We start from the raw sequence: 18,673 nt of genomic DNA, 5'->3' as shown, positions 1-18,673 counted from the left end.
TAATATATATATATATATTGAAAGGTTAAAATATATACATCCTTATTTTTTGACTGTTGCTTTCCATATTAGTACCCCTCTTCATACTTAAGTAAAAGAAACATATATATATATATATATATATATATATATATATCCTTTGTAATTTCAGAAAGTAATTAGACAAAATTATATACAGCTTTTGTTTGTTTGTCCAAGACCACAGCCAATGCTCACATTATCAATAATAAAAGGATCACCGCTGACACACAGGTGATGTTTCTGATGCTTCTTTGCATGCTCCTCTGTATGAATTAGTTCTGGCTCTAGATATAACATTCTAAATGATTAGACTGGTAAGGAACAGTTTTGGAGCTAAAACTCTTTTCCAGCCTCATGTTTAAGAAGTGGTAAATTTTCAGGATTCTCCTTCCTTAGAAGTTAGCTTAACTCAAATCATGAAGAATGCTGTGGGGCCATTTATCTCAGGAAATTATGTATTTTTGACAGTTATATCCAGTATCATTCTGACTCAAATTCTTCAACCTATCATTACACAACTTAAAATAATCAGTTATCATTTAAGATGTGCTTAAAATAGTTAAAGAAAAACATATTATCAAATTATTTTAACTTTAAAAGAAAACCAGGAGCTAGATATGACATGGTTGCCACACACACTTTGTTACTTTTGTAGAGGACTCAAGTTTGGTTTACAACACCCACATCAGGCTATCAACTGCCTATAGCTCTAACTCCAGGGGATCTAATGCTCTCTTCTGAGCTCCATGAACAAAATGATCACTCGTGGCATACACGCAGACACATAAATAGAATAGAGAAAAGCTTTTTAAAATAGACAAATTGACACACTTTAGTATAACAGGTTTTCTAAGCATCAGAATATTTTGCTATACATTGGAAAACAATATTTATCAATAAGGTTTCTCAGTTGATTTGCTATTATTTTACTAGATCCCTTTTCAGTGATAATTATCATGATGGATTATGACTACAAGTAAAATATTTCTATTATGAAGAGTAATTACCTCTTAATTCTTATAAATTCTTTCTAATACGTTGACTTAGGAGAAATGTTAAATCAAAATATTAACTTCATATGAACTTTAAAACAGAATTGGCCTTAGCAATATGCTATCTTAGAGTTGGAAGGAAATTTTTTTAAAGCTTCTTCTTGAAATCATTTCTTGGTATTTTACTTTTTTCTCTCTGTTTCCAGTTTTAGTGAACTAGTTGCTGCTAAACACCATCTTCCCTTCTCCTAACCTCTACTTTTTTCCCTTCTCTTCATTGCATTATAATCCTTTTGAGACTTATAAACTTTTTATCTGGATCATGTCAGATATGAATTTAAGAATCCTATGCATCATCTAAGAATAGTAATTAGAATATTTGCTAAATGTGGCTGTGTTAAGCATTACAGGTAACATAGAGGAGAATATGAATAGATGTAAAAGGTAATTTAAAAGAATAAATACACAACACAGATAAACTGTAGTAATTAGCACATGGAGGATATATTAATGGGATGAGATGGAATACTATACACTAATTAATACTATGCACTAACAATACAAGAATTGGGATGATAACATGATAAACTCAACACTTCTTTTTTAATATGACAAGACCATTAAAATAACTAATAATTTTATTTATTTATTTATTAAAGATTTATACCTCCTCCCCGCCACCGCCTCCCATTTCCCTCCCCCTCCCCCGATCAAGTCCCCCTTCCTCGTCAGCCCTAAGAGCAATCAGGGTTCCTTGCCCCGTGGGAGGTCCAAGGACCACCCACCTCCATCCAGGTCTAGTAAGGTGAGCATCCAAACTGCCTAGGCTCCCATAAAGCCAGTACGTGCAGTAGGATCAAAAACCCATTGCCATTGTTCTTGAGTTCTCAGTAGTCCTCATTGTCCGCTATGTTCAGCGAGTCCGGTTTTATCCCATGCTTTTTCAGACCCAGGCTAGCTGGCCTTGGACAGAGAATTCTCAACAGAAGAAGTTCGAATGGCCAAAAGACATTTAAGGTCATGCTCGACTTCCTTAGCGATCAGGGAAATGCAAATCAAGACAACTTTAAGATACCATCTTACACCTGTCAGAATGGCTAAAATAAAAAACACCAATGATAGCCTTTGCTGGAGAGGTTGTGGAGAAAGGGGTACACTCATCCATTGCTGGTGGCAATGCAAACTTGTGCAACCACTTTGGAAAACAGTGTGGCGGTTTCTCAGGAAATTCGGGATCAACCTACCCCTGGACCCAGCAATACCATTCTTGGGAATATACCCAAGAAATAGCTAATAAATTTTAAAGGAAATAAAAACAATTTATGATCAAAATAGATATTTCATTCATACAAACTAGGTAATGCAACCAGCAGAACTCAGTCTTATATGTTAAGAATATTCCCACACTGGATCTCTAAACCCATCCTTTCAGATTTGACTGGGTGAGATCAGACCCATTACAAAGGTTACCTACAGAGAAAGAAGGGCATGAAAATGTGTATAATCTTTATTCCAGAAAGGAAAACTACAGAAAATCAGCCACAATTGACTTCTCTCTGGACTTCATGATCATACTCACCATGCCAACCCGTTCTTCCTTCTTACTGTCTTATTCTATGGAGAGCTTCTTTTCCCAAAGATTCTTATACCTTCTCTCATGTCTCATGGTCCTTTACCTAGTGAAGAAATGCTAAAGGCTGCCCCACGCTGCTTTCTACAATCTTTCGTAAAGGTTGACACTATCTTCTCAAAGGAGATACTTAGAGAGTAGAAAGTCTGTCATATAAATTTTTCCTTTAAGTACTATAAAGTATGGGATCCACAGCAATTATTTGTAGATAAGAATCATTAAAACAAAAATGAAATTATTATCTCTTATTTATTAACTCAACTTTTATTGTATTATTATTATATTGTGTGTATATTGTGAGTGTTCCTATGTATGTGGAGGTCAGAAGACAACTTGAAAATTCTCTCCCACCACCATATGGGTCCCAGGATATGGATGAAACACAGGTTTCCATGCCCTGGGTGTGTTGCCAAGTCACCTCTTTGTTTCTAATGACTCAATAATTTATACATGCACACATATTCACACACAAATATTTATAACTGTTGTTTAATTTAGTGACTTTTCCTCCATGGCTTGTTAAGCTTTCTTTTCTTAAAAAAAAAAAAGTTTATTTTATGTGTAGGTGTTTTGTCTACATTCATGTATGCCCAAGAATCAAGTACATGCCTGGTGCATACTGAGGAGAGAGGAGGACATCAGAGCCTCTGGAACTGGAATTACACAGTTGGAAGCAAAGATGTAGATGACTGAAATCAAACCCAGTATCTCTGGAAGAGCACTCAATGCTCTTAACCACTGAGCCTCCTTTAGTATATAATCCATTAGCACCCTGTAGTAATTTGAATGTAACTGACCCCATAATCTCATGGGGCATGGCACTATTAGAAGGTATGGCTTTGTTGGAGGAATTATGGCATGGTAGCAGTAAGCTTTGAAGTCTCATATATGCTCAAGCTACTACCCAGTATGTTAGTCTGCTTCCTGTTATTTTCTGATGTAGCCAGCATTATGTCTGCCTGTAGGCCACCTTGCTCCCCACCCTGATGAAAATGAATTTAATCTCTGAAACTGTAACCCATCACCTCAATTAATGTTTTCCTTTATACGAGCAGCCAGGGTCATGTTATCTCTTCACATCAATAGAAACTCTAACTAACACTCACCCATAACAGGTTGGCTCCTCCCCCCACATCAAACATCAATCAAGAAAATGCCTTGCAGATAAGCCCACAGGCCAATCCAATCGTGACAATCTTTCACTTGAGGTTTTCTCTTCCCTAGTGACTCTAGGATGTATCAAGATGACAATGAAACTAACCAGCACAGACACAAACAATTATAAACATATTCACAGCAATCCATGAGATTCAAGCCTAAATAATTGCCTTGCAGCAAATAAAAACCCAGGTACAAGAATACTCACTGCAGAATCTTAACAAATCTTTAAGATCTATCACTGAGGAGATGTGTCATAAAACACAAAGAGACAGAACATCACCAAACTCATTCTATGAAGACAAAACTAGATAAGATACAATATAAAAACATAGTCCATCTTACCAGATAAATATAGGAGAAATTTTCCCAAGAAAACATTTGCAAAACAAATTCACAAATACATTACAAAATTAATACTTGTCCTGGCTAGTTTAAAGTGTCAACATTCATAATCTAGAGAAAACTGAAAGGTAAGCTTGGGTTGAGGAATTATTTAGATCAAGTTAGTATGTGTGCCAGGCTGTGAAAGACTATCTTGGCTGTTAATTGATATGTGGGTAGTTCCAGGCCACTCTGAGCATTACCATTCCATAGGCAGGTGGGTCATGTACTACATATGTAAAATCTAGCTGAGCATAAGGCAGCAAGGATCATCCTTAGTGATTCTTCACTTTGACTGTGAAGTGATTTCCTTGAACAATGGGGTGTGGAGTAGCAATCCAGCCTACTTTCAGTTCTTCTTTGAGTTCTTTCCTTAACTTCCTTCAATGATGGACAGTGACCTAGACTTGTAAGAAGAATGAACCCATTCCCCCCTTAAGCTGCTTTAGATCGTGGTGCTTTATCACAGCAAAAGACAAAAAAAAAAAAAAAAAAAAAAAAAAAAAAAAAAAAAAAAAAAAAAAAAAAAAACAACAACAACAACAAAAAACTAGAACAACATACCATGACCAAGTAGCTTTCATTCTAAGGCTACAAGATAAGCTCAACAATATACTAAAACATAAATAAAATGCAACATATCACTTCAACACAAAAAGAGTGTATGTAAGACTACACCCAGTCCTATGCCAAATGGGGAAACTGAAAGCTTTTCTGTTAAAATCAGTAAGAAAACAAAACTATTTCTCCAGCTTTGCTCAAAAGTCAGTAATAGCAGTAACACCAAAGAATAAAATCAAAACAAATTAGGAAGAAAAACTAAAAGCATTCCTATAGCTGGTCACAAACTCCGATTCCTAGAAGGCTCTAATATCTAAGCCAGAAAATCCTTAGATCTGATAAACATTTTTAACGAGGGAGATTGCTCAGTTAGAAAAATGTTGCCCTTGCGAACATGAGGCCCTGACTTTAGATTCCTAATATCCATGTAAAAAACTGCTCGGGAAAGAACACACATGAATTCTAGGGTCAGAAAGAAACAGAATGATTTCTAGAGCTTGCTGGCCATCCAGGCTAGAAAACTAGTGAGCTCCAGAAACAGGGAAGTAAACCCATCTCAAATATAAGGTGGAAAACAATTGCGGAAGAAGACATCTGATGTCAATCTGTGGTCTACAGAGAGAGGGGGAGAGAGAGAGAGGAGAGGGAGAGTTTAAACTAACTTAGGTACTCTTCCTTGCTCTCTGCTTCACCCTGAGGAGTGGGTGGGGTTAGGGTGGGGAGAACATGGGGGAGCAGGAGGACAGGAGGGAGAGGAAACTGGGATTGGTATGTAAAATAAGATTGTTTTTAAAATAAAATAAAATAGAAAATAACCAAAACAAAATTAACTTAACCAGAAAGAGAATGTGTAATTAACTTAACCAAGGGAGTGAAAGACTGCCATAATAAATCTTCAAAATATAGAACTAATTAAAAAGATACTAAACCAATAAAATGGATATGTTACCAAAACCAATGTACAGATTCAATACAATCATCATAGAAATTCCAATGAATTCTTCAAACAACTAGAAGAAGAGGCAACCCTAAGGCTCATATGAGCGCAAAGATCAGCAAAAGCAGCATAGCAAGGGAAATGCTAGAAACACTGAAGGACCTGCTCTCCAATATCCTATAGGGTTATAACCAAACCAGCATGGCTATGAAAGAAAAATAGTAATCCAGACCAAAGAAATGGAATGGAAGCCTCAGTAAGAAACCCCAGAGCCACTATCAGCTGTCCCTGACTAAGGTATAAAATAAACAAACATTAGACAAAAATGGCACCTCTACAGCAAATGTACTAGGGAAATTCAGCATTATCACGGAAAAAAAAACTGAACCTGCCCATGAGGGGAAATGATGGGAGAGGTGAGAAGAGCATTTTATCCATAAATTGTAAGACCCTGACCCCAATTCTTTACCTAAACTATAGCTGAGTTATAGATACATACATAGCAATAGAGAGGTTGCTGGTGAGCACTGGAATGCAGAACAAAATTAATTATTCATTACTTACAAAAGTTGAGTTTTCCAATAACAATGTGGTAGCATTTGTTTCTGTATTCAGTTTAATAACGTGTCCATTGTCGGTTTTATATACCACATCTGTATCTGCAACAACAAAGACATCCAAAATTGGCAAATGCATCAGGATAATGAAATATCTGTAAGGGAGAACATGTGTATTAAAAACACACATTAGAAGCACCATTGTCAGCCTTCAATAACCCCAACAGATTTTTACACTTGGCTCACATTAATCCTCTGGAAGTATCAGGAAACCTGCCTAACACATGCTTCACTGTGCAATGAACATAGGTTAGTGATTCTCATTTTCATGGCTTAGCAAATAAAAATTAATTAAAATATAGGCAATCTGCCACCCAATTTGAAAGGAAGGAAGCAGAAAGAACACCCCCCAGCTCCTAAAGGAAGTTATTCTTTTTATCTATAATCCAGTATTTAACTGACAGGAGCTGCTGATTTATAGTAATTTCACAATACTAAGTCAGCCCATGAAGAACCACCCTTCTGCAGACTTGGACCTCTTTCCAGCCCTCTGGCTCCATGTGATTCCAACTCAACTGCATCTTGTTGGGGTCAGAGAATCCTTTCCCTGGTATTTTACTAGATTTTTTTTTTTTATGAGTGCAGAACAAAATCACCCAGGATATTATCATATCATCCAATCCATTTTGAGAACTTTAGAAAGTGACCTTTATTTAAAATAATGGTTTTGCTCCTAGCTAACTTGTATGTATTTGTTGGTTAATTTTTATCAGCTTGACACATTAGTAGATATAGCTTTAAAAAGGTGATTTGTATTGTGGAATTGTCTCTCTGAGATTTGCCTGTGGAAATCTACAGTAGACTAGACTCTCCCCTGATGTGGGATTTCCCTCTGTATTCGGTGATTACCATTAATCAATAAAGAATTGCTTTGAGCTAGGTGGGGAGGACTGGACTGAATGCTGGGAGAAAGAAGAGTAGAGTCACAGAGAAGTCATGCAGCCCTGCTAGAGCTAAATGGAACTTTCCTAGTAAACTACAGCCTCATGGCGATACACAGATTAACAGAATTGGGTTAAATTAATATGTAGGCGGTCAAGCAGTGATTTAATTAATACAGTTTCTGTTTGATTGTTTTGGGGCTGAGTGGCCAAGAACCAACAAGCCGCCTCTTGCTACATTCCCCCTCCCACATCAATCATCAATCAATCAAAAAAAAAAATGCCCCACAGGCTTTCTTAGCTTCTGAAATCAACTACCAATAAACTGGTTCTTTATATCATTTACTTTTCCTATAAACCTTGTATCCATGCACAACAAAAGACATATTCACATTAAGATTAAGCATTCGTGGGGTGTTTGCTATTCCTTTTGGCTCTTCTATTCCTTCCTTCTACAAACTGTAAAAGGCAAGGCAGACTAGGTTGTTCCTTGCTTGATCTTTTTCACTGATCTGTTCTTCTGTTTTCTTGTGCTCAATAACCATGAGCTTGATTAAATAGCTTTCCTCCTATCCCAGTCAGTATTTTTCCCTTTGATAGATCTACTCTGAACACTTTTATTTTCATGAGCAAATCACCATAGACTGTAAGAAAGAACAAAAGATCATGCCCTCAACGAATGACTCCATAGACTTTTACTGCATCCGTAGTGATTCCTATACCCTTGCACACACTCCTCTTACATCAAATAAATAAATATAACAGCCAAATCCCCAAAGTGGTTTACCTCTCAGAAAGCAAACAAAAAGGGGAATCTTAAACATGGATGATTTCTGAGGTCCTAGAGATTAGGCAGATCTGAGAGTGTACTTTTACTATGAACAGTCCCAGGTCAATGGAAGGGAGAACATAATTCATGCTACGTGGTCTCTCACAGAGAAAACCCTAAGTAGGACATGAGGGATTTTTAATTAAGGATACAGGTAGGAATATTAATCATTCTCTTAGAATCAAAGTAGAAGGAAATGTAGCTTGATAAGATAAGGAATACACTTACCATTGATTACTTTAAAGTCTATTTTGTTGGATAATTGGATTTGAGATTTGTGAATACTGATAGCCCTTCATACCATGCCCACAAATTTTTACACCAGGTCTTCACATTTTATTAGAGGAAAAACTTTTCTTTTAAAAATCCTCATGTAATTCTTTAGCTCAATATAGAATAAATGTCTCATGAAATCATACAAAACCAGTTAATATCTGTCTGGGTTCATTGGTTTTCAAGCCATTCTTTCTAATCTAGTTTTCGGGTTCTTACATTTCTCCTCACTTACTGCATAACTTATAATCGCTAAAGAACCCACTGGCTGCTATCAGAACTTCTCTTGGTAGATTAATAAGTAACAAAGTGGCAAAAAGCATTTCTAAACTGCCTCATTCCTTGTTTGATATTAGAAAATGAAATATGAGTGGCTCATCAATGAGTGGAGTACCTTAACATAGGAAGATTAAGCCAGGTATGCTTCAAGCACCCTTAAAACACAGCTTTATACATGCTTCTGCGGTACCTTGATTAAATAATCTTTCCTTCTTTTAAGCTCACTGAAGTCTAAGAGCCAATTATCCTAAACACGTATTCAACTCAATCAGATCCCTAAAAGGAAAATATTTGACACGATAGCTTGACTTTTTATCCCCCCATCCTAAGTGCTTGCATTTGCAGTCTCTAAAACTCATAAACAAATACGGCTGTCACATAAGCCCAATCCTTTTCCCCCTATAATTTGAATAACAAAAAGAAATACATAACAAGAGCTGGAGAGACAGCTCAGCAGTTAGAAGTTTATGCTTGTCTTTCAGAGGATCTTGGTTCAGCTCCCAAAATCACAAGGCACTTGCAAGTATAACTCCATGTCCAAAGGAACGGGATCATGTGTACAGTGCACAGCAAACCAAAAACTAAAACATTTTTAAAAAGAAATTTATACCAGTATATCCTAGTTTAGGATGTTCTAGGTAAAAACCCTGCAATTTGTACCTCTTCCACTCAAAGCCAAGAGCAAACATTTCATATAATTTTGCTTTCAATGTGGTAAAAGATTATGATCCCAGCATAGGAAATAATTTGGTTATAAAATTGAATAAAATATGTCTCAAGCATCACACTGAAAGAACTCCCCTGACTATTGAAACTCCAGTCTCAATAAAGATTCATATCATCCAGTGATGGTCTATATTGCTTGTCAGATTGGCAGGATCTAGAAACACCTTAGAGGTAAAACAGCGAGGAATTTTCCAGGTTAGGTTAATTGAAGTTGTAAGGACTCACCATTCTAAGGGTTTAAGATTATATTAAAAATTAAAAGTTAGCTGATAATAGAAATTCATTTTTTCTGCATTCTGACTAGGTGTCAAGAATAGCCTCAGCTCCCAGGACTGTATCTTCTCCATCATGATGGGATGCATCCCTGTAATGCAGGATAGAATAAGTTCTGCATTCGGTAAATTGCTCTTTTCAATCTCTCTGGTACAGCAAGGAGGAAAGTAACTCATACATAATCTGACCTGGTTGGGACTAGGGCTGTGATGATGTATGTCATTTGCAGGCCTTTGAAAAAGTATTGCAGGAGGAAGGTATATTAGGTTTGAATTTAAATCAGAAAAGCCCTAGACTATTTTAAGAAGATACCAACAAGCCATCCTGGTAAGAATTTAGAGAACCAGACTACAAGAGAAATGTGGATAGTGAAGGCTTGACTTGTGGGGTTTTAAGGAGAATAGGGATCCTCAAGTAACTAAACTAAGAGCCATTCTTTCAAATATGAACAAAGGATGTGGTTAAATTGTGCCCATGCCCTGAGAACTTATTAGAGGCTGAATTTTAAATAAGTGAACTCATTGTTTGGCAGAGGAAATGTTAAGATAACATTGCATTCAGGCTGTGGCATGCTAAGGATCACTGCTCTTTATATCTATAGTGGGATAGAATGAAGAGAAATTTTAAAAAGTCAGGTTTTTCTAGGAAAGAAGTCTGAACACATTCAAAGTCACAGATAATGGGAATGGTATACCAGAGTGAGAGTGCACCAGTTAAAAATTCTGAATTTGAAGGAAACAAATCCCTTTGGAAGAGGACATCCTGAACAGAAATATTACCTGCTCAAAAAAAAAAAAAAAAAAAAAAAAAAAAAAAAAAAAAAAAAAAAAAAAAAAAAAAAAAAAGAAAGAAAGAAAAAGAAAAAAATCAGCCATCTAGGCAGAAAGAAGCTACTTTTGTCCAGTGGGGGCAAGGCTATATGCCATCCTGATAGGCTAATATGACATCACCATCAAGGGAACACTTGACAAACAGACACAAAAGATGTAAGAATAGGGGATCATAGAGGGATACACAGAATGCTTTCCAAAGGCTGCTGAGAACACTTACATGTTATAGAATCAGATTCTCTGAAAGGATTAACTGGAGTGGGCTGGCACTGCAAGAAGTTATAACAACAAAGCCTAAGTTGAAATTTAGACACTAGGCTGTCAATAATACCATAATCATGGGAAGTTACTGAGAAAAGCTGAAGGCATGGAAGGAAGCTGGAAGTTGACCCAAGAGAGAGATACTATATGTGACGGAGTTATCAGAGTTAGATTGAAGAGGTTACTTAAGCCTTTTGGAACACAGACAATTCCTTCATGAGTCTGAAGTATTTAGAGTTTTCCCTGTTGGGTTTGGTTCTTGCTTGTTTAATCTTTCCTTGCCTTTTTTCTATTCCACCCTTGTGGAACGGGGATGTTCATCTATGCCACTGCTTATTGAAACACTAACTTGCTCTTGATTCTATAGCTCAGGTTTAAAAGATTATTTCATATCTCAGAAGAGACTCCTACTTTGAATGTTTATACAGGTTTGTTCTATTAAAAATACATGGTGATTTTATGCATATTGTGTTGTGGAATTAATTATGAACCTGTGGGAGCAAAATATGAAACATGCTGACTTAAAAGTGATATAGTTGAATGTCAAAAAGACAGGGATGGAAATTTGATAGCTTATACCAATCGTAAACTTGAACAGATTTGGAATAACTTTGAACACAAAGCTCTGACCACATCTATGAAGGTGATTCTAGATTAAATTAATTGAGAAGACACATCTTAAATGTTGATAGCACCAGACCATTGACTGGAACAAATGAAAAAAGGAGAAACTCTTTAATGTGAACATTCATTTCCCTCTGTTTCCTGACTGTGGATGCAATATGACCAGCTGCCTCATCCTCTTGCCATTACTTTTCTTCAGTGTGGTGGATTGTAGCCTTCAGCTATGGACCAAACAAAACACTTTCTTCCTTAATTTGCTTTTTTTATAGCTATTTTGACACAGAAATGTGGAAAGTAACCAATACAGAATGTAAATATTCCCTCCTTCCAGATGCCCTGAATTTTTAAAATGATGTTCTCTCAGATAGTATCAGATAAGAAAGCCCAATCCATTAATATGTTATCATGGTAGCTTAATGGGAAGCTGACAGTTGAAAAAACTCCATTCTCTGTGTATGTTATCATAAAGTCTCCTCATTAGTTGAGGTTATTTTATTACTTACTAAAAATGTAAGCATGTATTTAGTTTAGCAAAGATAATTTGCTTGCTTCATATTGAAGAATAATATTAAATCTGTCTATAAATAATTCTTTGAAAACTGAAAAAAACTAAGAGCATAAAAAGAAATTCCAATGTGTTCTGAGGCATTTGAATCCAAATATGATCTTAAAATAGTATATTGCTATATGTATAAGATAAGCATTCTAAATTCTCCTATATTGTTAAAGAAAACACAGAACCAATATCCTGAGAAATCAAAGCTAAGAATTATAGAATGAAAAAATGACCTGTTTTCACAGAAAAAGTCAAACAATTTTACAAATGATTTATTAAATATTGAGTTAAGATTCCATTCCTTAATTAAGCATCTCAAGGATCAATCAAGAATCCAGAGCCATTCATGATTGGAACCCAGCAGGATGCCCGTCCTCCTAGCAAAAAACACTTCTTGCAGCAGGGCCACAGGTCCTCATCATTTCAGCAACCCCGCATCCACAAGAAATAGCTTCATCTTTTTATCTACTTCAAAACTTTGTTAAATCCACATCCTTGTCTCCCACCCCCCAAATCACCCAACAAACCTCTGGAGAGGGGAAATTTTGTACCTTTGTTAAAAAACAAGAATAAAAAAAAAAAAAAAAACATCCCCCCCCAACTAAATCCATGCACTCTGGATTCTTAAATATCTTTGATTTCTTATGCTTGTGACATATCACTCATACATACTTTAGTGAATATACTTCACTACATTGAAAAGTATCATAAGCCTGTTTATTTAAGTCTTCTCTGTCCTGAATTTTCCCACTTGCTCAATAAAGCTCTTACATAACAATAAACTTTGTTATGCAAAATATTTCTGTGTCCTTGTGCCCACTGCCCGTGCTAGTCTGCACATCCCCTGCAGTATAGTTGTGGCCTTCTCTCCTGAAACTGGAACTGCCAACACCGCTCCACACTTGCAATTAATTACCACTTCAATCCTTAGTTTCCCCTACATTCAATTGCTCCTAACTCAGCTCCATAGAGTGACAGAGATGTCACATCTCTGTTGAGATGAACAGAGCCTTTGCCTTACTTAGGTATTCCTTCTTCAAGCATCTCTAGAGGTCCCATCCTCCAAGAGGAACCCTTCAAAGATCAGCTATGGGCTTCAACTTTTCCCTACCATCTTTTCTCTGAGTGATCATTTTACTGATACCTTGCTATACTGATTCGATTCAATTTTTTAAAAACCTGTACACTAAACTCAGTAGGTTTAACGTGAATGCACTGTAACTTTAGCTACACACAGTCTCCAAATTCCATATGCCTAGGTTTTTTGGGGTTTTTGTTTTTTGTTTTTTGTTTTTTTTTTTGAGGCAGGGTTTCGCTGTAGCTTTGGAGCCTGTCCTGGCACTAGCTTTTGTAGACCAGGCTGGCCTCGAACTCTCAGATATCCGCCTGCCTCTGCCTCCAGAGTGCTGGGATTAAAAGTGTGCGCCACCACCACCCGGCATGCCTAGGTTTTCATCAGAACATGAAATTTCCTGTACAAACTCCTGTGTTAGAACAGCCATGGGTGCTGTTTGAGAAGGTTAAGGAATCTTTAGGACATGAGGCATGGCTAGAGGACTTGGATCACTGGAGATGGTCCTTAAGGTTTTAGAGACCAGCCCTACTTCATGTTCCTCCACTGTTTCCTGACTATGGATTTAGATTGATCAGTAAGTCCCCTGCTCCTCCCAGGATACTTCCCTTCCATGGTAAACTCTGTCTTCCTGGAACTGTAAGCCAAAACAAACCCTCCCCCTTAAACTGCTTTGTCTGGTAATTTTCATATACGAAAGCAAGAATGTAGCATATGCTTATTTCTGCCACCCTGACTCTGTTTCCTGTATTAATACTATTCTTTATAATGTTATACCAGAATAGTTGTTAGCAATAAGACAAATTGAGGCATTGCCTAGATCAGATGGGCTTGTGCGAGTGCAATGTGGAACTTTTTATAATTAATTGAGGTAAGGTAATGCATCCTACTATAGGTAGCACCATCAATTGTTTTTTTCAACATCACTCATAGAAATGCCCATAGACCAAATTTCAATACCTAAATTGAAGCTTCACCTCTCAGATGATCACAGACTGATCAGGAGAGCATTCAATGCCACCAAGGGGCAGTTGCTTTGCACTTGAAAAATATCTATATGCTCTAAGAACATTTGGCCCATTAGCTCCAGCCTTCTACTGGCCAACTCTCACATCCTTATCAACCCACCTCCATTAATGTGTGTAGCACCACGAGGTGGTGACCCATCAGGAAGATTCTAGTGTATGTCCATCTAGGGCTGGAGCTTCATCGCATCTGCCCTGGAGAGGAGGAACATGGCATCTGCCTAACTTTCTCTCTTACCAGCATTCTGTTCGGTAGTAAACACCCACCTATGTTCTAACCTATCAGGTCAAGCAGTTTCTTCATTAATTAACCAATGAAATCAACAGATTGATATATGACACTCCCACATCAGGGGCAAGATGGAATCAGACATATATTTACCTTCAAAATTCAGATTCCTATAAGTAAGATAAAGTTAGGAACAAAAATACATTTTACTAAAATATTACCATAAGAAATGTTACCTTCATTATAAAGTCTTCACTGACAATTAGTACTAATTCATGCAGAAATATCAACTGTATGAATAGCCCTTCCCATGATAAAGAGCTCCTCTAGGATATATAATGGACCCGTTGACAGCTACTTAACTGATGACGTCTATCTGATTTTGGTGAAAATGTGAATAGCAGAAATTTACACAGGATCAGTTTATTCTTTTGATGATTTTCCAAATAAGCAAACAAAACAGAAGAAGAAAATCAACTCCTCTTGAATTACAAACATCTTTTCTCCCACCTCATATCATAAGCAAACAGTGAGAATTTGACTTCTTCTTTTCCAAATTGTATCCCATTGATCTCCTTTTAGGGTCTTATTGCTCTAGTGAAGACCTCAAAAACTATATTGAATAGATATGGGAGAGTGGACAACCTTGTCGTGTTCCTGATTTTAGTGGAACCCACTGGAAGTTTCTCTCCATTTAATTTGATGTTGGCTGCTGGCTTGCTGTATATTGCCTTTATTATGTTTAGGTATGTTCCTTGTACCCCTGCTCTCTCCAAGACCTTTATCATGAAGGGATGTATTTTGTCAAAAGCTTTTTCAGCATCTACTGAGATAATCATGTGGCTTTTATTTTTCAGTTTGTTTATATGGTGGATTATATTGACAGATTTTTGTATGTTGAAACATCCCTGCATGTCTGAGATGAAACTGACTTGATCATGTTGGATGATGGTTTTGATGTGTTCTTGGATTCGATTTTTATTTAGTATTTTTGCATCAATGTTCATGAGTGAGATTAGTCTGTAATTTTCGTTCTTAGTAATGTCTTTCTGTGGTTTGGGTATCAGGGTAATTGTAGCCTCATAAAAAGAGTTTGGCAATGTTCCTTCTGCTTCTATTGTGTGGAATAATTTGAGGAATATTGGGATTAGCTCTTCTTTAAAAATCTTGTAGAATTCTGAGCTGAAACCATCCGGTCATGGTCTTAGGCCTTTTTGGAGGGGGAGCTTTTGATGACTGTTTCTATTTCTAGAGTTTAATTTGCTTATCTTGTCTTGATTTAATTTTGGTAAGTGATATTTATCCAGAAAGTTTTCCAATTTTGGGGAGTACAGGTTTTTGAAATATGACCTGATGATTCTCTGTAGTTCCTCTTTGTCTATTATTATATTCCCCCCTTTTCATTTCTGATTTTGTTAATTTGGATATTCTCTCTCTGCCTTTTGGTGAGTTTGGATAAAGGATTGTCTATTTTGATGATTTTCTCAAAGAACCAACTCTTTGTCTCACTGATTCTTTGTATTGTTTTCTTTGATTTTGTTGATTTCAGCTCTCAATTTATTTTCTGTCATTTTGTTTTCTCATGTAAGTTTGCTTCTTTTTGTTCTAAAGTTTTCAAATATTTTGTTAATTCTCTGTGGAATTTTTCCAGCTTCTTTATGTAGGCATTTAGAGCTATGAACTTTCCTCTTAACACTGCTTTCATTGTGTCCCATAAATTTGGGTATGTTGTGTGCTCATTTTCATTGAATTTTAGGAAATCTTTAATTTCTCCCTTTATTTCTTCCTTGATCTACTAATGATTCAGGTGGTCATTGTTTAATTTCCATGTTTTTGTGTGCTTTCTGGAATTAGTATTGATGGTACCTTCTAGTTTTAAACCATGGTGATCTGATAAGATACAGGGGGTTATTCCAATTTTTTTATATTTGTTGAGGTTTGTTTTGTTACCAATTTTTGAGAAGGTTCCATGAGGTGCTGAGAAGGTATATTCTTGTCTGTTTGGATGAAATATTCTATAGATATCTGCTAAATCCATTTGAGTCATAACATCTGTTAGTTCTCTTATTTCTCTGTTCACCTGTCCAGTGGTGAGAGGGGAGTGTTGAGGTCTCCCACTATTAGTGTGTGGGGTTTAATGTATGATTTGAGCTTTAGAAGTGTTTCTATTACATATGAGGGTGCCTTTATATTTGGGGCATAGATTTTAAGTATTGAGATTTCCTCGTGATGGATATTTCCTGTGACTAATATGAAATCTTCTTCTTTGTCTCTTTTGATTGATTTTAATTTGAAGTCTATTTTGTTAGATATTAGGATAGTTATACCTGCTTATTTTTTAGGTTCATTTGATTGGAATATTTTTCCCAGCCCTTTACTCTGAGACAATGTCTGTATTTGAGGTTTAGATGTGTTTCTTGTATGCAGAAGAAGGATAGATTCTGTTTTTGTATCCAATCTGTTAGCTTGTGCCTTTTAATAGGTGAGTCGAGTCCATTTATATTAAGGGATATTAATGACCAGTGATTGCTATTTCCTGTTAATTTAATTTTCATTGTTGGTGATGTTAATTTGTTCTTTTTCCCCTTCTTTGGAATTTGCTGCTATGAGACCATCAATTGTCTGTGTTTTTGTTGATTTAGCCAACTCCCACAGGTTCGAGTTTTTATTCCAGTATATTGTATAGGGCTGGATTTTGTGGCTAGATATTGGTTAAATCTGGTTCTGTCATGAAGTACTTTGTTTTGTCCTTCTATGGTATTGAAAGTTTTGCTAGATATAGTAGGCATCCTTAATCTCTTAACATCTGCATAACACTTGACCATGACCTTCTGGCTTTCATTGTCTCCAATGATAAGTCAGGTGTAATTCTGATAGATCTGCCTTTACATGTTACTTGGCCTTTTTCCTTTGCAGCTCTTAATATTTTTTCTTTACTCTATATGTTTAGTGCTTTGATTATTATGTGACAAGGGGCTCTTTCTTGGATGCAGTCTATTTGGTGTTCTGTAAGCTTCTTGTATCTTTATAGGCATATCTTTCTTTAGATTGGGAAAGTTTTTTCTATGATTTTGTTAAATATGTTTTTTGTGCTTTTGAGTTGAACTTCTCCTTTTTTCTATACTTATTATTCTCATGTTTGGCCTTTTCATGGTGTCCCACATTTCCTGGATATTTTGGATTAATCTTTTGTTAGATTTAGTGTTTTCTTTGACTGATGAGTCTATTTGCTCTATTGTATCTTCAGTGCTTGAGATTCTCTTTCCAATCTCTAGTATTCTGCTGTTCATGCCTGTGTTTGTGTTTCCTGTTTGTTTTCTCATGATTTCTGTTTCTATAATTCCCTTGGCTTGTGTTGTCTTCATTGTCTCTATTTCAGTTTTCAAGTCTTAAATAGTTTCTTCCATATGTTTGATTAATTTTTCTTGGTTTCCTTTAAGGTATTTGTAGATGTCTGCCAATTTTTTGTTTCTCTTTCCCTCCATTTCTTTGAGGGAATTTCTCATTTCCTCTGTAAGAGTTTCAAACATTCTTCTGAAGTTACTTTTTAGGCCATTTTCTTCTGCTTCATCTATATTTGGCTATTCAAGTAGATGTTGTAGGGGCTTTAAGTTTTATTGGAATTGTGTTGCTCTTTGTGATGTTTCATATGTTCTTACCTTTTCTACTCATCTTTTCCTCTAATAGGTATAGTTGGGGCTATCTGTGATTCTGTTGATTTATCATCTAGGTGCCAATGAATCCAAGGCTCTGATGGTTGTTCCTCATAGTACAGTCAGTGCCATAGTTCTAGTTACCCCATTGGTCACTCCATGTTTCTGAGATTGCTCAGAGCTCCCGGGATTTGTTCTGCTCCCGTGCAGTTTGCTGTCTCAGGCCTGCTCTAGCCTAGGTGTCAACTCTGACCTGTTTCTGTAAATCCTGGTCTGGATCAGTTTCTGTGTAGGTCCCTAGCTTGGGGTTGTTCCTGCAAAGGTCTCTGGCTCCAGTCTACTCCCTCGGGTTCCAAGGCTTGGTGCTCCCAGACCCACAGAGGACCTGGCTCATGCTTACTCCCTCAGAGGTCCCATACTCACCCATGGATCTGCAGAGAACTCTGGTTCCTGCTTACTCGCTCAAAGGTTCCAGATTCATGGTCAGGCCAGCAGAGGTCCTGGCTCAGACCTAGTTCATTGGAGGTCCTAGACTCATACCCAGAACCACAGGGGTCCTGGCTTAGGTCTACTCTCTAGAAAGTCCCAGATTCACATCTGGACTCTCAGGGGTCTCTATCTTTGTCTCACTCACTCAGTGGTTACTCCCCTGTACCTGTTCCCTTAGAGTTTGCTGTCTCAGGTCTGCACTGGACCAGGTTGCTGGCTCAGGCCTGGTCCGCCAATGTCCCTGGACTGGATAGGCTCCCACTCCTGTGGAGCTTGCTTTCTCAGGCCCACTCCAGCCCAGGTAGTTGGTTCAGTCCTTATTTTATATATATATATATATATATATATATATATATATATATATATATATATA

General features: G+C 36.8%; 1 protein-coding gene across 1 annotated transcript in view; it reads right to left on the bottom strand.

Annotated features, from left to right (window-relative positions):
• Nucleotides 1-18,673, bottom strand: part of Dpp10 (dipeptidyl peptidase like 10) — a 742,401-nt gene that overhangs the window by 374,964 nt on the left and 348,764 nt on the right. The window contains exon 4 of the mRNA XM_057769460.1: nt 6,248-6,342. Coding sequence (XP_057625443.1) covers nt 6,248-6,342 — 95 coding nt within the window. The remainder of the gene's footprint in view (nt 1-6,247; nt 6,343-18,673) is intronic.

The sequence above is a fragment of the Chionomys nivalis genome, chromosome 5 (genome assembly GCF_950005125.1).
Source record: "Chionomys nivalis chromosome 5, mChiNiv1.1, whole genome shotgun sequence".
Lineage (NCBI taxonomy): Eukaryota > Metazoa > Chordata > Mammalia > Rodentia > Cricetidae > Chionomys > Chionomys nivalis.
This window is presented reverse-complemented; position numbering and strand designations above follow the sequence as displayed.